At 45.2% G+C, this 23,052-nt stretch overlaps 1 protein-coding gene across 1 annotated transcript in view; it reads left to right on the top strand.

Annotated features, from left to right (window-relative positions):
* Nucleotides 1–22,029, top strand: part of ENDOD1 (endonuclease domain containing 1) — a 28,523-nt gene extending 6,494 nt beyond the window's left edge. The window contains exon 2 of the mRNA XM_007451260.1: nt 20,787–22,029. Coding sequence (XP_007451322.1) covers nt 20,787–21,989 — 1,203 coding nt within the window. The 3' untranslated portion in view covers nt 21,990–22,029. The remainder of the gene's footprint in view (nt 1–20,786) is intronic.
* Nucleotides 22,030–23,052: the final 1,023 nt, after the last annotated feature.

Raw genomic sequence — 23,052 nt, 5'->3', positions numbered from 1 at the left:
GCCCGGGAGGATCCCACATGCCGCGGAGCAGCTGGGCCCGTGAGCCGTGGCCGCTGATCCTGCGCATCCGGAGCCTGTGCCCCGGGACGGGAGAGGCCACAACAGTGAGAGGCCCGCATACCGCAAAAAAAAAAAAAAGAAAAAAAAGAAAAAAACATGACTTCAGATCCCTGCTCTGCCATTTACAATCTGTGTGATCAGATTCTTCCAGTCCTATTTTTCTGATCTGTTCATTAAAGATAATTACAGTGGTGACTTCACAGAGTGGTCGTGACACATAAACGAGATAACACATATAAGCATGCAACATAGAACCTGTAATATGGTGAGGTCTTAATAAATAGTAATGTGTACACTATTAAGGTCTTACTCTAATAGATGTTAAACACACACACACACACACACACACACACACGAATGGAATGTTGGATTAGATAGGCAACTCCTGCAATTCCACAAATCTCGCCAACAACATAAAACATCCATCTTCTCAAATGCTCCGTATATGTCCCACATTCACATAATAGGTGCTCAGAAGGTACATGGTGAGAAATTGAATGAATGGACGATGGAACGGACGGGTGGATGGGTAGATGGATTTAGGTGATTGGAAAAACAAAAACAAAACAGGTGCCAGAGGCACCTCCACCCTCCTAGCCCAGAGCAACGAAGAGGTGTGTTGTCATAAAACGAACAGTGAGCAATTGCATTCCAGCCTACTCTCCCGAGCCGGAGGAGGGCCAGGAAGCGCCGGGCTCACAGGGATGGTTCCAAAGTCAATTGCTCACAATTTCTTCCTTACTGGAGTGCAGATAGTAAAAACAGCAGTCAAACATGCTACCCTTCACTCCATTTTTCTCCTTTTCTGGCTTTTTCTTCATCTTTGAATTTAGTGTTTCCATCTGATTCGTGGTCATTCTCAGAAGCGAGTTAGGGTACTTGCCCTGTATCGGCAGAACATTTTAGTGATGTTTTGTCCTGGAACAGTCTAGTGGTGATGGAGCTGTGCACCATTCTTTCAGCCCAGACTTAAATTTGGACAATGCAGGAAAGGAACTATCATTTACTGATCCCTTACTGTGTGCAAGGATCTTCACAAATTAACTCATTCACAGAAAAACTCTACGTCCTGTGACCCATGGTTTATAGTTTAGGAAACTGAGGTTCAGCGTCGTTAAATAACTTATCCAAGGTCACACAGCTGCTAGATGGCAAAGTCTGGATTGGAGCTTATGGCTGTCCCACTCCAGAGCTCTTAGCTCTCTTTTTGCTCTACCATGCTGCTTTCCACTGACAATGTCAGTATTTTCTCTCCGGATTCCAAATTGACTGATTTGTTATTTTATTTTATTTTATTTTATTATTATTTTTATTGCGGTACACGGGCCTCTCACTGTTGTGGCCTCTCCCGCTACGGAGCACAGGCTCTGGGCGCGCAGGCTCAGCGGCCATGGCTCACGGGCCCAGCCGCTCTGCGGCATGTGGGATCCTCCCGGACCGGGGCATGAACCCGTGTCCCCTGCATCGGCAGGCAGACTCTCAACCACTGCGCCACCAGGGAAGCCCTGTTATTTTATTTTTATTTTACTGAACTAATCCAGTCCTTTGGATGATGTCTGGCTTGGCTTCTAACACACCATTCTGGAAATCTCAGTTATAGCTCATGGTGATTGAATGGAGCATTCCTTGAGGAATAAAGATTTTATTCGTTGGGTTTTAATTCCTCTTCCTTTTAAACTGTCAGCTCTACAAGCGGAAATATGAGAAAATAAGTCCTCCCGTTTGCCAGTAGCTTTCACTGCCAGTGATCTGGTCTCGCTCCTAGAATTCCTGTTAGTTCACAAATGTTTTTCCTTCACGTTGTGTGTCATGTCTCCTGAGTGGCCACATACCCTTTTGGTTAGTAGAACTTGATATCTATGGCAGCAATAATTCCTTGCCTGCTGACATATCTATTTGGCCACTGAAAGGAAGGAGAAATAAAAAAGAAACCAACTCATAGGGTGAACCCGAAATAGAAGCACCATTTAGTATTCCAGTCATGCTTTTATTTACCCAGTGCCTGACAGACGTGTGGCTCATGCAAAGGAGGTCAAATGAGGGCATTTAATATTTTTAATCAAAACTGAAAATATGAGTACTTCACCTTTTGCAGAGTAAATAGTTGGATGAAATAGGATTTGAAAACATAAATTAGATTACATGTTCCAGTTGACTTGCACCTTCATTTCAGGGGTGGTTGAATTGCCCAGGATGCATGATTGAACAGGGACCATGTAAGGAAATGGCCACTGTTTATGTGTCTGAAAGACCTGGGCATCCATCATAGTCTCAGGACACACGGAAACACAGAGAAAGGAAAGCTGGGTTTATGAACCATACAAAGGTCTTTTGTCATTCTTGGATGTTTCTGTTGTATCTGGAACCATGGAACCCATGATAACATTAGACACCTCCTTCACAGCCAAGTGGACCGTTCGGGATGGTTGATGGCCTTGCTCCTGCACCTCAGTTGACAGACTTCACCCCTCTAATCCCTACCATCTGCACCCTGAGATCCAAGCTGCGACCATCTTCATCCGGGCCTCTGCAAAACAGCTTCCTGACTGGCTAACCCATCCCACCTGGGTCTCCACCTGGAAGCCAGAGAAATTCAAAACATCCATCTCATTGTATCTCCAGTGGCCTCACTGGAAACCCTTCAGGGCTCCCCATTTCTCTTCAGATAAAGACAAGTCCTTATCAGGGTCTCCAGAGTCCTGCGTGGTTGGTCTCCCATTCCCCTTCTGGCCTTATCTGGCATCACACATTGCCAGGCCTTAACCTCCTGCCACTTTGGCTTCTTTCTATTTTGTTTTTGGTTTTGTTTTTTTTTTATTTCTATGTTCTCTCCCATCATAGGACCCTTGTACCCGCTGGGCTTTTTTGTCTTCCGTGATATTCCCACCTAGGTCAACTGCCCATAATACTCTCTAGTGGCACCAAACACACCTTTCTTTGCTAGTGTGGTACAATAATACATTTGTTGTGTGACTGATTGAGTGCCCCCGATAAGACTGTAAGTTCCATGAGTGCAGGGCTCAGGCCTGTCATACTCACCATCGAATCCTCATTGCTTAACACACTGGCCAGCAACCTTTTCTGTAAAGGGCCAAATAGTAAATAGTTTAGACTTTTGGGCCATATGGTCTCTTCTGCAACTATTCAACCCAGCTGTTCTAGCACAAAAGCAGCTGCAGACAATGCATAAATGAGTAGGTGTGGCCATGTTCCAAGAAAACTTTATTTATGAAACAGGTGGTGGGTTGGATTTGGTGCACAGGCTGTAGTTTGCCAACTCCTGGTCTAGCATGATGCCAGCACTGAGTAAGTGCTTAATAAATGTTGTTGAATTGTGAGCGTCCAGCAGATATGGGTTGAACACCAGCAGTGAAATTTGAAAGCTGTTCAGTCTTATTCCTATTATAGCATGGCAGCCTTAGATCTAGACCTGCAGTTTCCATGAACCTTTTTAATGGGGTGCTGGTGGTGGTTCTTTATCATATTTAGGGTTTTTTTAGGATTATAAAAGTAATATGTGCTTATGGTAAAAAGATTCTTCTGAGCATTTTGGAAGTATATAAAGAAAAAGATCCGCTTTTCACAGATAGCCAGTCTTCACAGTTTGTGTGTATGGGTGTATGTGTGTGTGTAACATTCCAGAAATTTCCATTACATATAGAGAGACGTGCACTCTGACATCCTTTATTCTGGTCAAGGCTTAGCACCCTTTTGGGCTCTGTGAAGCCACATCTAACAAGCCTCTCAAACAGCACACTTTTTGATGAGCATGTCTGCACAGAAACATAAACAATTTGTCTCATTAAGCATTTTCGCTAGAAATAGAAGGCCTGGGGACTTGAAATGCAAAGTTTATTTCTTCACCTTTTTCTCTCAAGTCTGTATCATGTATAACTGATGGATGGCCTGAAATAATCCTGCTTTCTTCCCCCTCTCCTCATTCCTGAGCACAGGAGGTGTTATCCTTCTCTTATAGAAGAGACGGGGGGCCCGGGGAGTCACTGGTCTGCCGGAAGTCACAAGGCCAGTAAGTGACAGAGCTGACAGATCTCCTCATTTCTAATCTGGTGTTCTGTTCCGTCACTAAACCCTGCTGCCAAGTAGTCTCACCTTTAGAGGGAGTTGAAAAGCTCACAAAACCCAAGAGAAGAAGTGAAAAAAATGGAAATGATTTTGCCTGGGGGCAGATTTACTAGCCTCAGAGGATATATGTGACACAACATTGAGAAGCAGATGCTGTCTCTTTTGTGCTAAAGACAAGAGGTCTTAAGCTTCAACAGCTTGAGGAGGGTTGAGGTTGGATGCAAACAAATCATTTCCTGACATGAGAGCTGTGGAAAAGGGTCCAAGGGCTATCAAGTCCCCTTCTCTAATGATCTTTAAGATGAAGGGTACATTTTGCCTGTTGGCTTTGGAGAAGGGCCATCTCTTATATAGTTAGTTACAATCTTGTGTGGAAATTAGCTATGCGCCTTCCCCAGTTTTCAGATGAGGGTGATGCATAATTGAGTTGATAGTGGTACCTCATAGGCTGCCGTTCTGCACCCAGGGAGCTCTTTGACCAGGCTTGTCACTGCTCTTGCTTTTCTGCTTCCATATCGGATGCCCTTCTGCTCCTGGGGCCTCCTGTCCCAGGCCAGTCAGAGCCTAGGAGTTTCCTCTCACTCATTTACGTAATAAATGTGGTCACAGCCAATCAGCAACAAGAGTTCATCATCAATTTGTTCTCTTCTCTGTCAATGAATTGGGGTTTAAGAGGCAATTAGAGGGATCTTCAGTGGCAGAAACAAGCTCACCCTGTTTGTTATCTGTTCATCCCTTTATTCATTCCTGGGCAGCAGGGGGAGAATGTTAGCATTGCAAAGGCTGAGTCCCCAGACCTCGGCTGCTTGTTGATCCTTTTATCAGTGTTGTTATTGTCGTGAGCATCACAACCATTTATTGAATTCTTGGGTCTAAGCCCAGAAATAGGAGCCCATGATGTGCCCTGCCCTCAGGTGTCTTGTTAACTTAGTCGGGAAGGCAGACCAGGCATAAGAAGTGGTTTACTTAACTCTCTCCCACCAGACTCTTAGGCCTGAAGGGGCAAGGATTGGGCATACGGAGTTAAGAAGATTGGTTTTATAGTGAGACAAAACTGGGCTGAGTCCCAGCTCTGTCAGTTACCAGCTGGTTGACCTTGGAAATGTTACTGAATCTCATGGATTCAGCCCTCACCTGTGGCCTGGAGCTGATAAATCATCCCTACCCTGTGGATGAGTTAGGGCGGTTCAATATGACTGCACTGTGTCTGCACTCTCAGTACGTGTATGTTAAGCATGTGGAATGAATAAGTAACCTTTGCTTCCCAGCCAGTGCCTGCCTTGGAGACAACCAGGATGTGGGTTACCGTGCCCTTAGGTCTGACCCAGTGTTATTGCTGAAATGCCCTTACTTCCCCCATACTCCTGCTTCATTGCAGCCTTGCCTGTGACAGGTCTCCACTTTTTCTGAGTTCAGCTGTTCCTGCACTATCCTCTGTGTTTCTTTGCCCATTGACACTCTCTGTTGAAGAATTTAGTAGAAGTGCCCTTCTCTCAGTCCTCGGGTGCCCCTCTGATCTGTTCCAGATCTCCTGCAACCAAGGCACACGTGTCTCTTCCTTTGTGCCCGAGATTTAATCCAGGTGTCTAGACGGTTCGGTTCCTGGCCTGCAAAGTCCCTGCCCCGATTCACTTGGGTTCTCATAAGAGTAAGACTCCTGAGGTTTCAGGCTTTTTTTTTCGGTACGTGGGCCTCTCACTGTTGTGGCCTCTCCCCTTGCGGAGCACAGGCTCCAGACATGCAGGCTCAGCGGCCATGGCTCACGGGCCCAGGCGCTCTGCGGCATGTGGGATCTTCCTGGACCGGGGCACGAACCCGTGTCCCCTGCATCGGCAGGCGGACTCTCAACCACTGCGCCACCAGGGAAGCCCGTCAGGCTTTTTGATACATGAATCATAAGCTTACCCAGGCTTATTCGGGTGAAGGGCAGGGCCGTTGTACGAGATCACTGGTAAATTCACAGACATAGGAACAGGCCTCAAAGGATCCAGAACAGGGAAGCTTCTAGAAATCAAACAGTCCCACAGAGTCTTCAGGATCTTTCTCCCACCCTCCTCTGTCTTTTCTCTCTTAACGAGTTCTTCGGCTTTCCCATGGGTCAGGCTGGCTGCCAGTCCTAACGTCCATCTAGCAACCTTCACACCCTGACTATTGTCAGGCTTTGAGCTTCTTGGATCAAGAACCCAAGAGAGCCATCTGGTAGGCTGCTGTCCCTACCAGGCTGGCTGTCCCTTGGTTATGCCTGGCAAGGAGGTGGGTAGGAGAGGGTCATGTGCTAAGAAATACCACTCTTTTAGAGATAGTGTCAGAAGCACTTGGTTAATTTAGAAGTAGGGGTTGAATGTGGTGCATTGGCTGACAGGGTTGGCATACCTGGTGGTTGGCTGGGAGAGCCGAGTGGGCAGCCAGATTAGACTACTCAAGGGACCCTCACTACTCAACAGAACCCATTCTGCGTACCAACCATGTGTGTAATTCATGCTACAAAAGGCCCCGAGGTGGGTGTGATTTCCTAGGACTGGGTGAGCTGGGATCTTGGGAAGGCTCTTACTGAGGCTATATCAGCCAGGGTCTGGGAAGGAAACAGGTGGAACTCTCAAAGTAGTTTAACTGACAGAATTGAATGAAGAAACTATTTGCCGAGAATTAAGGGAGTCAACAAGATATGGTAAAGTACCCAGGGCCTAGCCATCGCAGGAAGCTGTCACCATCCCAGGCCTGTGGGGTCAGCGGGGAGCCTGGGGAGAGCTGTGACTGCAGAGGAACTCAGCCAGAGCCAGGACCACAGCAACCAGGTGGGAAGGGAGCAAGGGAATACATCCTCTCTCTTCCCCCCTCCCACTGGCTGCCCCAGTCAGAAGCCAGAGGGCAAGAGAGTTCAGATCATGTGGTCCCAAGAAATCAGCCTCCTGGGACACAGAGCAGAGCACAGGAGAGAGTGGAGAGTGGATCTGGGGGGCCAAAGGAGACCACCCAACACAGGAGCCGTGAGGTTGGAGCTGGGCCCGGGCACCCAGCTAGGATATAAGTAGCGGAGGGTAATGGTGAAGGCCCCCCTCCACCAGTGTTGACATGGGCGGCAGTACAGAGGGAAGCAGGGCAGCATTTACATCACAACCATGTAACTGACTCAGTTGGGGGACAGGGATTGTCCTTTTCTGGTTGAATGTAAGGGAAGACTTGAGAGAGGAGGTTGGAGAAATTGGGGGTGGGGGGAGTCATGACTATGCTAGTTTGTCATTTAACCCGGAAGTATAGGATGCTACTGAAGATGTTAGAAAGAGCAGTGAGATATGACCCAAAAAGTATAAATAAGCAAAAAGAGATTTCTCACTTCACATATGAATAAGGCAGGAAATTCATGTTTATCCATCTTGGGGATCAGAATATTAGCTGCTCTGATGAGTGGAGGATGCAAATGGCCCTGTAGTACTTTATTCTCTTTCTTGGCATTATCATCCCAGCTCTTGTGATTTGTGGATAATACCTCTTGGAAAGTATTAATAGCCTGTGAATAAATTAAGCCCAGCTGGGCCACTACCAGAAATGATGTAGTAAGCAATTATGTTTCACTGCTGTCCATGGACCCCCTGCATCAGCATCACTTGGGGTGGTGGTTAAAAATGCACTTTTGGGGCTTCCCTGGTGGCGCAGTGGTTAAGAATCCGCCTGCCAATGTAGGGGACACGGGTTCGCGCCCTGGTCCGGGAAGATCCCACATGCTGCGTAGCAACTAAGCCCGTGCGCCACAACTACTGAGCCTGCAGTCTAGAGCCTGCAAGCCACAACTACTGAGCCTGTGTGCCACAACTACTGAAGCCTGTGTACCTAGAGCCCGTGCTCCGAAACAAGAGAAGCCACCGCAGTGAGAAGCCCGTGCACCGCAACGAAGAGTAGCCCCCGCTTGCCGCAATCAGAGAAAAGCCCATGCGCACCAACGAAGACCCAACACAGCCAAAAATAAAATAAATAAAAATTTAAAAAAATTTTTTAAATGCACTTTTGAGCCCCACCCCAGGCCTACAGAATACACCTCTGGTGTGAAACATACAAATCTACGTTTTTAAATGATTTATTTTTTATTTTTTGGCAGCGCTGTGCAGCATGAGGGATCTTAGTTCTCCGACCAGGCACCAAGTTGCTTCTAATACAGATTGAATTTGGAGAGCTCTAGATTTAAGGAAATATCACTAATTTCTTGTAATAGCTGTCCAGGCAGGGGCTTAATTCCACCAGAGACAAAGGAGAATCTGATTAGGGATCCAGCCCAGGGGTTCTCCATTTAGAATCACCTGGAAAACTTAAAAAAAAAACATCGTGGGGCTCCCTGGTGGCTCAGTGGTTGAGAGTCCACCTGCCGATGCAGGGGACACGGGTTCGTGCCCTGGTCCGTGAGGATCCCACATGCCGCGGAGCGGCTGGGCCCGTGAGCCATGGCCGCTGAGCCTGCGCATCCGGAGCCTGTGCTCCGCAAAGGGAGAGGCCACAACAGAGGCCCGCTTACCACAAAAACAAAAACAAAAACAAACATCGTGCTGATCTCCAAGCAATACCCACCCCCACTCAAGCTTTTTAAAGCTTCCAGGTGATTCTAAGAACCTCTGATCTCTGAACACAGAGGTGGAAAAAATTAGAAATGGAGATGTCTCAATTTAACTGACTTGTTTGAATTCTGAAACACATTGTCAAATGCTAAGAATAATTGCTCTGGAAAAGAAAACAAGAGCACAGAATGGAAAACTGGCTTCGGTGAGTGAAGAGGAAGATGACCAGGGGTGTTGTAACTTGAGAAGGTGCGGGAGGTCTGGAGAGGTCTTAAAGGCGCCGGCGCACTTTCTCAGGCTCCCGGGAGGAGCAACTGGAGGCGTTCCACGGGAATTTGTTTGCTCTCCAGGCCACCCCCTGGCCTCTTCTCAGACCTCCCTTGCCTGTACCCAGTGCCAGTTTAGGATTGGGACATTTTTTTTTGAACCTCCCCCCTTTAATTTTTATTTTTTCAAATTCTGAAGACAAAGGAAGGTCTGAAATGGAAGTGCAGCATCCTTTCATTCCCTCCTCTGTTCCACCACCTTCCGACTTAGGAGGAGAGAACTCTTAGGTCGTTTGTCTCCCTTCTGCACGGTTCACCCCACAAAGACATGTGCCACGCGCCTGTGATGTGCACAGCACAAGGACAGCTGGAGATGCTTGCTCCTCCCCAAAGGCAGGGAGGTGTGTGGGCAGCCTGGGGAGCCTAGAGGAAGGGTGATTCAGGGGGAGGAAGGCTGTTCAGGAAATGGAAAGCCCTGCATTTCTCATTCCTTATTAAAAAAAAAAAAGGAGAAAGCATCCTTCTAATTCTTCCAAAGCTGTTTCTGTTCCCAAGAGGATAAAGAATATTTTAGATGCCAAGCAGGGAGGATTTTTTTTTTTTTTTCTTAAATGGGTGGGTCGGAACTCTGCTTATTTCTTTACTGAGAGCTGAAAGGCCTGGTGGTTTATTCCTCCCCAAACGTCCTTCCGCGGCTCTTGTGGCCCCTCTGGCCTCCTGTTTTCTTTTCTGAAAGGCAGCTCTTTCCCAAGCTGGGTATTTTTCATGGTGGGTTCTCAGATCTAGTTCATTCTGACTTGTGGGAGTGTGCAGAGGGCCTGTCTGCAGCATCCAGCTCCAGCTCTGATAAGATTATCTGATGTTCCGATTTCAGCTGCAGTTTTAGTTCCTTGTAAGGGGGGGCCCTCTGACCCACCTGGTGATGGGCAACAGGGTGACAACAACTCTTTAATGTCTGTGTGTGTGTGTATCACAGTTCACACAGCAGAAACAAAATTGGAACACCCGCTGTTCAACTCGTCTAAGGATTTAACTCTGCTTGAAAAATAAAACAAACTCCAAAGGAAACAGCCTCTCTGTCCCCACAGAGTTAGATAGGAGCTCACCAGGTCTCCCCCATCACAGGATCTTGTCTGAATCATTCCCAGCATGTGCTTATCTAGCTTCAGCCTAAGATTCTGTTGAGGAAGGAAACTCCACCCTTCCCCGGGTGAATCAGTGCAAAGTTTCACCACCATTTTGATCATGCTTCTTGAGGACCAACTTTCCCAGGGGGAAATCCTGGAGCAGAACTAGAGGACAGTCCATTTTCTCTGGAGCCCCTCTTTGCTTGTCTTCAAATTGGAGGAAATCATATGTGCGTGTGTAGGTTATTGTGGAGCTCAAGGGAGATAATTCTTTCAATGTGTCGCAATTAGCTCACTCGTGTAAAGGGCAGACCCTTCCCCACTTTGTCTTTGGAGATCAGCCTGCCCAGCAGGATGGTTCCCTCATGTTCCTCACTCCTCAACACCGTCTGCACTCCTGGCAGCCGCTCAGCAGCAGCAGGGCCCCCCCGACCCCTGCACCTGCCAGCTGCTGACACAACGCACCCAGTCTTCTCCCCGTCCCCATGTGCCCCGAGCCAGACTTGCTTCTCACTGTACTTGCTTGGCCCCCTCACATCAGCAGGGCCATTAGCTGTCACCTGCAACCCTTGGCCCCGTCCCATCCGGACACTGACAAGTGCCGAAGCTTCATGCTTGTGTCCTGCAGAGCACTGCCCCTGTCCACAGCAGCTTCCTTTCCCCCCGCCCCAACCAGTGACAAATTCCCCCGTGGCAAATCTGTACCAGGTGACATTGGTCCCTGAGGTGTGCGTGGATTTCGCAGCCCAGGAACCCTCAGGGACAGGGGCTTCTGTTCACTGGCCCCCTGCCCCTCCAGCCCGTCACCTTGTCATCATCCCTGTGAGATGCTCTCAAGCCCCAAGATGCTCCCTTGTACGGAGACCTAGGTAGCCCCACCCTCCCAATGCCCCCTCTTCCTTGGATGCAGGTGGGGGGGCTGGAGGACAATCTTTGCTTAAACCTGTAAGCCCTGCTTCTCCAGCTAAGATTGTGTTCCTCTCCTGCCTTTACGTAAAAACTCAAACGGAGGTCTGTCTGCAGCCTCCTTTTGCCCATATCCAGTCACTTCCACCACCTGTCTTCCTTCCTGAGTCCCCTGTGGAAATCGCCCTTTGAAGCCTCACTAATGACACTTTAATCATCAGGGCCCTCAGGCTTTGTCTCCATCCTTCCCTTTCCTCTCTGAGCAGGTGCCACACACTGATCCTCCTCTAGGAGAAGCTTTGTCCTCCCTTGACTTTCATGTGACACTGGAAGATTAATTCTCCTAGGCTCCATCAGTTTCCCAGTTGCCCCTTCATCCCCTCCCTCCCCTCTCCCCCATCCTCTAGCCTGGCTTCCCTGTGGCTTTTGGCCTCCCTTCTTCACCTAGAGGCATGGGCAGGGCTAGGAGCTTTTGATTCTGTGATGCTGGGCATAGGCTTGGCTCTGCCACTTATGAATTGGGTGAGCTTGTAGCTGTCACTTACCTGAGTTTTAATTTTCCCATGTGTAAAATGGAGGTGATGATAATACTTACGTGGTGGGGTTGTATGAAGAGCCAATGGGATGCAGCAGTGCAGTGTTTTCTAAATGATAGTCATTTGCAGACCTGCTTCACAAGAGTCCTCCTATACTACCATTTACTTGAAATTTGGTCTTTGCATTGACTTTAAATCAACTCATTGGAAAATAAATTTAGTCTTATCCTAAATAATCATATCCATGAAATCATGTGTAGGAAATGCTGGTTATATCTTTCCCAGAACACGTTAAACATAAATGCATAACTATTAAAATATCAATAGAAACATCCATTGGTTCACTTCTCATTGTCCACAAGGCACCACGGGGTTACATGCACTGCCCTGCAAGTCTTTTTTTTTTTTTTTTAAGATTTATTTATTTTTATCTATTTATTTATTTTGTCTGTGCCAGGTCTTAGTTGTGGCATGCGGGATCTTTGTTGGGGATCTTTGTTGAGGCACACAGGATTTTTTTTTTTTGGCCGCATTGGGTCTTCGTTGCTACATGCAGGCTTTCTCTAGTTGCGGTGAGCAGGGGCTACTCTTCATTGTGATGCTCGGGCTGTAGGTGCGTGGGCTTCAGTAGTTGTGTCACACGGGCTCAGTAGTTGTGGCTCTTGGGCTTGGTTGCTCCGCAGCATGTGGGATCTTCCCAGACCAGGGTTCGAACCCGTGTCCCCTGCATGGGCAGGCAGATTCTTAACCACTGTGCCACCAGGGAAGTCCCACATGGGATCTTTTAGTTGCGGTATGCAGACATCTTAGTTGTGGCATGTGGACTCTTAGTTGTGTCATGTGGGATCTAGTTCCCCGACCAGGGATCGAACCCAGGCCCCCTGCATTGGGAGTGTGTCATACCCACTGGACCACCAGGGAAGTCCCCTACAGTGCACATCTTAGGTGAGTCACACCACAGTGCCCGGACCCCAGAAAGTGTGTGCATCAGGTTGAGCCTTTTGTTACTGCTCTGTGGCCAACCTCACCTTTGTGCCCAAGCTCCAGTTCTGTATCTCCAGCTGCTATCAAATATTTCTGCCTGTCAATGTAGTATCCTCTAAAGACCAGCCTGTCCAGTTTCCCTCCACTGCCCCTCATTTCTGGGTGACCTTGGCTGCAGCCTTGGACATCATCTTTTACCTTCCACGGACCCTCCTGCATCAGCCTTCACATCCCGACGCTCCTTCCTTCCAGAATCTCGCACATGTCCTTCCCTATCCATTCCCTCAGCTGCCTTGTAGTCCAGGCTTTCCTGGCCAGTGCTGGCAGGTGTATGTCTCCCTAAAATTATACATCCCTAATGACGCTCCAGCCTCAGAAGCCATAAGGGAATGTCCCCTGTGTACAGGTCAAGTTTAGACTTGGAAGCATAGCACTGAAAACACACAGAAAGCAGAATGGAGCAGTAGTGCGTTAAGGTCGCTGAGGTCACACCATGTGGGTTTGCGACCTCACCCTCACTCACCGAAAGTGTGGCAGCCGCACGCTACTCAACGACTGAGCCTCAGTTACATCTTCTACAAAGGAGGTCATAGGGTTCCTGTTAGGATTTAAAAAGATACGTTCTGTAAAACACTTACCATGGTGCCTGCTACATAGAGAGCGCTCTGTGAGTCGCAGTTATAATTATTCTATGGTTAGTTATCTGTTATGGCAGATCATTTATAGTCTGGCCCCCTGCTATCCCTTCCAATTAAACCTTTCACTTTTCCTTACTCAGAGTCGCATATTCACAGGCTGCTTGTCTCTGCCCTCAAGCCTTTGTGTAGACGTCTCGTGAAGCCTTACTGACCTTTCTATGTTTCTAAGTTTATCAAAATCTTGCACATCCTTCTAACCCTGCCTCAGCTTTTGTTTTCTCCAAAAAGTAAGGTGTCTTCTCTGACCTCATTTATTGTGCCCTTCCTTCCTCTAGATCCGTTTGCTCTTTTTCTTCATCACATTTATTTGGCACTTAACTTTATCTGCATCGCACTGTTGTTTTTTCTTGGTTTCCTATTTGACTTTGTATGTATCCGTATCTTGTTTCCTTAAGTTGGTTGTGAGTTTCTTGATGTGGAGGCCTATTTTGAGGCATATGAAGCAGTGATTCAGAGCAGCAGCTGTGGGGATGGACTTCCTGAGTTCATGCCATGACATCACCACTCACTAACGGTGTGACCTTGAGTAAGCTACTTAATCTTCACGTGCCTCAGTTTCTCCACCTGTCAAAATGTGATCATAAAAGTACCTAGTTTTCATGAGTTTAGATGAGTGAATACTTAGTGCAGCCACTTACTGATTTAGTACAAGTGAAATTCTTAGAATAGGGCCTGGCATATAGTACCTGATAAGTGTTGGTGGTGTTATTATTACCAATCCTACTGCTTTCTCCTACAGTAGTGATCACACATAAATATGCTTAATACATGTTGTTGAATGGGTGCCTACTTTCCCTCCAGCTCTCCTCAATTTTCTATTAGTCCACTTTTCTTACATGCATATTAGCAGGAAAATTCAAAGTCTCCTTTCATTTAATTCCAAAGCAAAAAAGAAATCCCATGGGTTTAAATAGCTTTGGCTGTCTGGTTAAAGGAAACAGACCAACTCGTTGAGAGAGAGAAACAGTTTTTTTTTTTTTTTCCCCTTTGGTACTAAGTTTGAAGAGGAATTTTTTTATAAGATTATTTATGGGGCAGGATGCTGGTGGTGGGGGAGCACACATTCTTCTAAAACCTACCTAGCATGTTGTGATTAGGAAAAAAAATTTTCCATTAAACCCAGGAACTGTATCAGATTATATCGGCAGCCCCGGAGCACTAGGTCCACAGGGAGGTGGATTACACAGAGAGCTTTGTGCCTGTCCCTTCATCCAGCGATTCTGCTGGGAAACCAAAGAGAAAGATTAGTGGTGCTTGCAGAATGGCAAGTGCAACCCAGAAATTGTAATCTGAAATTACATCTTACATCATAGTTGTATTTTTGTCTTTAGGGAGCAGTGTTGTCGGTAATTTACTGTAATTACTATAACCACATCCTTAAACTATGTCTGCAGAGAGCATGGAAAAAAAACACCTGCCCTTTATGTGACAGTGTCTCAAAGAATATATTAGACTTTTAATCAAATATTCTTATTATTTTTAGTACAGTGTTCCATACACGAATCAGGTATTTTAGTTACAGACACACTTTGCCATTCCTTCAGAAAGTGAGAGCCTACCAAGACATAATGGTTGTTTTGTAGTTAGGAAGCATGATGATGAGGGGGAGCTGTTATACCAATTTTATTTAGATTTTCAGATGACTCTTTAACAAATGACATTAGAACATTAGTCATCTTGAGATCAAAAGAAAGTTTTGTCATAAGTTAAAAAACTGGTTTTAAGACAGGAAGTAGAAATCATCATGGGCATTTCTCTCAGTGGAGATCAGTTAGCAGACTATTATAAGGGCCTGGGATTTAATGTGCTTTATAAATTATATGGTAAAGTGATTTCATAATGGAATATCCATTTTTTTAATGACTCGAAGTTGCAAATACAAAATCAATGGAAATAAATTTCAGTAAGACAGAAATGCCTACATGAACAGACAAGAGAATTATAGGTGATAGATAATGCAAAGGAATTGGTGAAAATAAACAAACAAAAACCAGACAGAATCAGATTGTTTGTAAGCTGGCTGATGTGATTTGGCAAAGGTCTGGGAGTCCCTATATCCTATTCTTAGTGAGAGATTTCAGCTTGTAAAGTTCTTGACACACCAGTAAAGGTGTTGGAAGATACTGTTCTGCTTACACCAAACAGGTATCCAGTAGGTGATCTAAATAGAAAAAAGGAGATTCAAGCAAAGTAAGTAAATTTGGGTATGATAAATCCATAATAAATTATAAAAGGAAACAAGGCATACTTTAGAAGAAACTTTATAAACCTTAGACGGGGATAAACAAAGTTTCTGGGCAGATGTGGAATGCCTCTCCTTCCACTACAAACACATAGAAATGTTGTATTAAAAAACATTATATGTATGTATTTAAATTAAATTCATATTTCAGCAAAAAAGTAAGAAGAATTTTCAGGTGCCAGAAATATATAAGAAATCAATAGCCAAAGCTGTGTGTGGGAAGCCACAGGGATGGTAGGGACTAGGGCTCTAACCTGCCTGGGGACAGGAATCAAGATTACATAACCTATTCATGACATGGGTCTGGAACTAGGCTCACCAGGTAAAGCTGGGGGCTGGCAAACTGTTGCAGCACTGGTGAACCAGGCATGAAAACTACCTGCAAGTTGTTATAGGAAGTAGCTGCCCACATCATGTCATTAGTGGAAATAGTCACCCTCCAGAAATAAGCTTGAAGCCATCATCTTTCTTTTGTATGGGTCCAAATGTGTACTGCTTTCTCCATGTGGAAACCCTGAACTGAGAAAATAACTCAGAAACTAGTCCAGAATCATTGAACTCTTTAGGGCTCTGGCAGAGGCAACTGTGAAAGCAATCCTATTAGATTGGTTTTTGTTTTCATTTTTGCCTTTTTTTTTTTTTTCAACAAAACATCATGGACCTCTTATGAAGACAAGCTTATGAGCAAAAACTGCTAAGCACTTAAGTATACATACCACCTTGAAGTCAACCAATAGAAGCAACAAAATAAACTGAAAAACCAAATAAAATAGACAGATCTTAAAGGGACTTTAAGAATGTCTAAACTATTGAAAGATAAAAAAGAATTCCTCAAGAGAGGAAAAATAAATAAAAAAGGAGACTATGAAATAGAACCAAATAGAAATGCTAGAAAAGAAAAAAAGATTCATTGAAATGAAAAACAAAAAGAAAAACACCTCAACAAAGTAGGCAGTAAACTAAACATAGCTAAAGAGAGATTTAGTGAATTAGAAGATAGATCTAGGGACTCACCTGGAATGCAATGTACAAAGTTAATAAGGTATAAAATATGAAAAAGAACATAAATCACAAAAAGGATAGAAGGAGAGGCTTTGATGTAATTGGATCCTCAAAGGAGAGAATAGAGGGTTCATTGAAGATCAGTATGTGGTCTCATAAAACATTCTTTGGTATTTTTGTCAGATTTAAGACTGTATTAGATAAGCCTTGGGAAATTTCTCTATTATTTATTTTATGTTTTAATTTTGACTGGTAGCATCCATACTAATTTATATACATTATGTACATTAGTGTATTGCACTATGGCCAGACAAGACAAGCCTAGAATGCCTGACACAGTCTTCTTCCTCCATGAAGTTTTGCTGTGTTTACTGTTCTCTGTTACAGCTGCTGATGTAGAGGAAAACAGCAAGTAGCCAAGTGAGGTACTAATAGGAACAGTGCTTCTGGGGGAACCAGCCAGCTGACCATTTTCTAAGGGTAGTAGTACTCTGGAAGCTACTCTGGCCAGTTGCCTGCTGCCTGTACTGCCACATTTCTTAGACTGTGAAGCTAGAGGCTCAGCTTCCATGTGCTCTGGGCAAAGGCAGAAAGGAAGCATGAGGGCCAGCCTGTACATGTACCCTTTTACCTTCTCCTTTCCACTCTCTCTCCATTCTGGGGACTGCAATCCCAGGGGCTCAAACATCAGCTTCTCTTCCTGCAACCTTAAGGAACTTCATTTATTCTGTGACACAGAGAGAAAAGGAGACTTCAGTGGGTTTTTTTTAACTCTCTGATGGAGAAAACTGGTACAGCAGTGTTCTTTAAGATGGGCGAAAATATGGCTTATTAATAAAGAACATGTACCTTAGGAATAAAAAGACTGACCTCCGTTCAGATCCTGTCCTGCTAATTATTGGATATCTTTTGAAAAGTTACTTCATCTTTCCGTGTTTTAGTTTCCCCGTTTGTAAAATCAGATAAAAAATACCTTCTGTAGAATGTTATATTGAAAGCATTTACTTGGCAGTTAAAAAAAAAATTAGTTCTTGACCTCCTGTTATATCACTATGTAGGTACAGAATTCAGGCATTCTGTCTTGATTTCAAACACTATAGTCTACCTTGTCATCAAACCATAGGGCCAAATTTGGGGTTCATAAGAATACAGTGACCATGGATATGGGGTTCTGAAGAAAGCAAGGGGAAGGGGAGGGAAGATGTGCTCTCTTCTGCCTGCACACCCAGAGCATATTGTTTAGTTTCTGCTTTGCCTAGGGAGGCCCAGGGCAGGGAGGTGCACAGGGCCCATTGTGGAATTGGGCCCTGGCCTTCCTAAACACTTCAGTTCATACTGGCCCATTTCCCACGTACCTGCGAACTGTGGGCAGAAAAGGCTTAACCATGGCAGCCCCTTGAACTCAAGTGGCATGAGAAGATGCAGAAGCAACCAGCTCAGTCTCCTCTGACCTTGGCAGCTGGGAGACCATGCTCTGAAGTTTGGGAGTAAATCAACCCACAGTCCTGGTTTCTGCCTAAGAGCAGGATATTGTGTTGTCTACACACACACACACACACACACACACACACACACACACAAGTCTCTCTTTCTTTTTGTCTTGCCCCTGTTTTTTTTCCCTCCCCTTTTCTCTTCGTGCCTGACTCTCTTTTGTTCCTTCCCCTTGCTCATCCAAGAATCTCTCTTTTCTCGTGTTCCAGCCTGCCTTCTGTCCTTGTAGGCATTATTTCATCCCTGGGTGGCTCTCGGGCAGAAGGTGAACCAGTGTGTTGACCTGTGCTCTGTCACACAGCTACCAATTAAAAAACCAGCTCCAGACTTCCGCTAGATGGGATAAAGCAGCTACACCAGGCTAAATGCAGACACAGTTCCCTAGTAACCATGGAGAAACATGCATCCTAAAATTCCTGACCTTCCACCCAAGACTCCATAATCTTGGCTCTGCCATGTCTTGATCTCATGATTCAGGAATGATGTTGATATTTCCATGGGGTGTATCTTTCAGCTATAGAAGAGCAGCGGCAGCCGCTCTGCAAAATGAATGTGCTTCTTATTTCTGTCCTGTGAGGATGTGGTAGGAGTGGAGACCATCCAGGAGCGTTTCTAATTCTAAGACTGGGAGAAGGGACAGAGCAACCTTGAAGGGTGAGGCTATGGCTTACTTCATCATTAGACTTCAGTGAATATTCCTGCTTTCATACCAGCTTGCTCATCTGTTGCCCTGCTAACCCTACACATACATGCATGAGCATGCCTACCTTTGCCATTGCAGAGCTGGAGAAATGCAGAGTTGGTTGCGCTCCCGACAGGAGATGCAACAATCACATGACCTTGACTCCCTTGGGTTTAGAGACAGGTTTAGCGAGTCTAAACCTAGGGAATCAATTAGTAAGAATTTACTTATTTTAATTAGTTTCTTTTTTGTTTTTTTTCCTTTTGAAAATAACATATAAATAATTTGTGGGTTGATGTGGGTAGGAGAGGTACAGGGAGAGAAGAAAATAGGGGGAAAAAAAAGTATCACTGTCACCCTCGGGAGTCAAACAACCATTGTGGACATTTTCATGTGTTTCCTTCCAAAGTTTTTTCATGCCTATTTTTAGAATTTAAAAAATTGTTATCATTTAATTTTATAATCTGCCTTTTCCTTTCAACATTATAGCACATATTTCCCCATTATTACAAGTGCTTTTTAATGGCTTTGAGATATTTCTTTAATGGATATAACACCATTTATTTAACTGTTACCAGTTTTTGAAAATGTAGGTTGATTCAACTTCCTGCTATTATAAATACTGCAGTGATGACCGTCTCAGATGAACAAGAGTGCCTTGAGACTCTAGTAGGTGTCAGTCCTTGGCTGGGTCCTATATACAGGGTCCCTGGTGTCAAGGAATTTACAGTCTAGTTTGGGAGCAAAAAATAGAGTTCTAGGTTAATCCTGAGCTCCTTCCTTTCATCTTTTCAGATTGGCAAAGTGAAAGTATGTATTATACTGCTGAATTTAAAAAGAAAAGAAAAAAAAAAAACAGAACCAAGAGGGATGTATATATTGATCATTATTGATATATAACACATAGCTAGATTGGCCTGGACAGAAAATGCATTGTTAATGATAGCAAATATTATGAGGAGATGAAATTCGAAGAGAAGTTGGTCTAATTTTAGCTTGGCCTGGGAAGTATCTAATAACTGACAATAATCTATACATTTTCCCCTGTTTGATTTATTTATTTATTTTAAAAATGTATTTATTTTTAAATTTATTTATTTTTGGCTGCGTTGGGTCTTCGTTGCTGCATGCGGGCTTTCTCTAGTCGCGGTGAGTGGGGGCTACTTTTTATTGCCGTGCATGGGCTTCTCACTGCAGTGGCTTCTCTTGTTCCGGAGCACAGGCTTTAGGTGTGCAGGCTCAGTAGTTGTGGCTCACAGGCTCTAGAGCGCAGGCTCAGTAGTTGTGGTGCACGGGCTTAGTTGCTCCGCGGCATGTGGGATCTTCCCGGACCAAGGCTCGAACCCATGTCCCCTGCATTGGCAGGCAGATTCCTAACCACTGCGCCACCAGGGAAGCCCCGCCCCCACCGCATTTGATTTAAATGCTCTGATTAGAGTTGAATGTTTTTCGTATATCCCAAAGTATGTAAATTTCATTTACGAATATGTTCTTTAAATTGTAGCTAACATTGGTGTCTGACTATCTGAATTACAGTTATGATTTTTATGGGCCTGCTGAGATTTATTTATTTATTTATTTTTTGCCGTACGCGGGCCTCTCACTGTTGTGGTCTCTCCTGCTGCAGAGCACAGGCTCCGGACGCGCAGGCTCAGCGGCCATGGCTCATGGGCCCAGCAGCTCCGCGGCATGTGGGATCTTCCCGGACCGGGTCACGAACCCGTGTCCCCTGCATTGGCAGGCGGACTCCCAACCACTGCGCCACCAGGGAAGCCCCTGAGATTTACTTTTCCCCTTGTTTTCATTTTTAAAATCGATTTGAATCTCATGGAAAAAATATTCCCAAAAAGGGCTATGAAATTTATAAAATCACAGCAGACTGAAAACCAATGTCCTGATGGTGTATTTGTGTGTGTGTGATGGGGTATTACTGCAGGGCAGGAGTGGAGTGTACACAGAGAGTGAAATAGGAAACAGCCTATTTGAAAGATGTTTTCAGACACCAGGATTGTGGGATATTAGAATGAAGTGTGTGTACCCTTCCAAACCTAAGCCTTGCAAGTGTTGGTGTGATAGGAACTTTGCTCGAGTCTTGGCAGAATGATCCAAGGACACCCTGTCTGCTGTGAACAGGGACGCATCTCAACCTCGCTTTCTTCTTTCAGATTGATGACTCCAACAGCAGCCTTGAGGAGGTGATGGATGAGGCTGATGCCATCAGCTCTGTGAACAATCTGGGAAGCAAGCAAGCCTTGCATGCAGATTACCTGGGTTCTGATTACCAGACAGGACAGCTGTACCCCTTCTCCCTCAGCAGTGACCCCGACACGGCCACGTTCACTCTCACAAATGCAGCTCCAATGACCCTATCCTTCCAGAAACGGTGGTACGTGAATCTCAACAGCCTAATGGACCGGGCCCTGAGCCCACAGTGTGGCGATGGGGAAGAGCTCTACATCATCGCAGGTGCCGTGCCCTCAGACCTCAAGGTCAAAGACAAAGTGACCATCCCGGAGTTTGTTTGGCTGGCAGCCTGTTGTGCTGTCCCTGGAGGAGGCTGGGCCATGGGCTTTGTCAAGCACACCCGGGACCGGGAGGTCATAGAAGATGTGATGGTGAAAGAACTTGAGAAACTGCTTCCATTCACGCCTCAGCTGTTCCAGAACAACTGTGGGGAAAGTGAACAAGACACAGAGAAGATGAAAAAAATCCTGGAAATGGTCAACCAAGTCCAGGATGAGGAGCGAAGGGTAGACTCTGAAGGGGACTCTGGGACCCTCTCCAGCACGAGGAGTACCAGGTCCACTCTGCTGCCTCCAGAGGCATCTGGGGAAAGGAGTAGCCTTTTGAGAAAACTCTTGGGCTTCACTGCTACCCCATTCATCAAGCTTTGCCAACTAATTTATTTCCTTGCAGTCAGAATCCTGAAGTACCTTGTGTATTTCCTGTGGTATGTCACCAAACAGGTGACTCGTGGTCTAGAAAGTTGTCTTTACCGCCTGGGGTCAGCCACCATCTCCTACTTCTTGACCATTGGGGAGGAGTTGGCCAGCATTCCCTGGAAGGTACTCAAAGTCATGGTCAGGATCACCAGGGCCATTCTCCGGATCCTTTGTTGCCTGCTGAAGGTTGTTTGCCGTATCGTGGGCATCCCTGTCCGAGTCCTTGTGGATGTGGCCACTTTTCCTGTGTACACCATAGGCGCAGTTCCAATTGTGTGCAGGGACATTGCAATGGGCCTTGGTGGCATCATCTCTCTGTTCTTTGACACTGCTTTTGGCACCATGGGTGGCCTATTTCAGGTCATTTTTACTGTCGGCAAGCAGATTGGCTACAAGATTACTTTTGACAATCCTGGGGATTTATAGAAAAAAAAAACAACTGAGTGCCCAGTCACAGTGAATTTGATTTTTTTTTTTAATAGAGAAAGCTGGAATATTTTGCCTATATAATGGGTTTCTGTTCACTGTCAATTATTCTAATATTTTGGGCTTTGGTGGGGGGTGTCTGCCTGTTTTTGCAAAGGAAGATGATACAATTTTGACTTCACCCAAGAGAAGTGTTCAAGGTGAGATTATGTGTAGGTTGCCTGCTGTGATGTGGGTGAACTTCTAAGCCATCATCTTCAGTTATTCACTCTGATACAGGTGACCATGTAAGAGACTCAGGTGTTCATGTGTGATAATTAAAAATTACAGGAAAGGAGGACAACTTTAAACCAAAGGCTTTCCAAGAAAAGTAGAAAGGAGGCTTGTTCCTCCTATTACTCTCTGAGACTTAAGGCAAAACTGATATAAATATTCCTGGCCAATTTGTTATCATTTTGCTTCTTTTTCTCCCCAACTCAGCTGACTTGGTGAGGTAAAGACATGCTTCCCTCTTGAAATAACTTTCTTAGGACATAGAATCTGCTATATCCCTTAGCTTTCCATGGCTCCCAAGGACCTGTAAGGTTGTTTTGTTTTTTTCCTTCAAAGTTGAGTTTTGCTGCATTTTTTCTTTTAGGTAATGATAAGCATTTTATGGCAAACGTGGCATAACAAATTCTGAATGCAAGGACTAAGGTTGTTTGTCCCTTGAATGCTATAGTACAGTCCTCCCAGGTAAAAAAATAAGGGAGTACATAGGTCAGACCCCTGCTCTGAGTAGGTGCTGTAGGTCCGAGGATATCCTTAGCCAAGCTTGGATTAACTTGACATATATTAAATATCTGGCTGAGAAGACAGAGCTCAAACACCAACATGTTAAGCTAATATGAAAATTCATATTCTGCAACATACTAGATCATTCTTTCTTACACTTCAAACAAGTACCCAATACCAAAAGTAGAAAGTAGTAAAACACTCTGACTTCTGTCCTTAAATGATTGCTTTGGTATAAAGGTATAAAAAAGAGCCCCCAACTAAAAACTCTTCTGGCCATCTCGGAAAA

Source organism: Lipotes vexillifer, unplaced genomic scaffold (genome assembly GCF_000442215.2).
Source record: "Lipotes vexillifer unplaced genomic scaffold, Lipotes_vexillifer_v1.1 scaffold1396, whole genome shotgun sequence".
NCBI lineage: Eukaryota > Metazoa > Chordata > Mammalia > Artiodactyla > Lipotidae > Lipotes > Lipotes vexillifer.
This window is presented reverse-complemented; position numbering and strand designations above follow the sequence as displayed.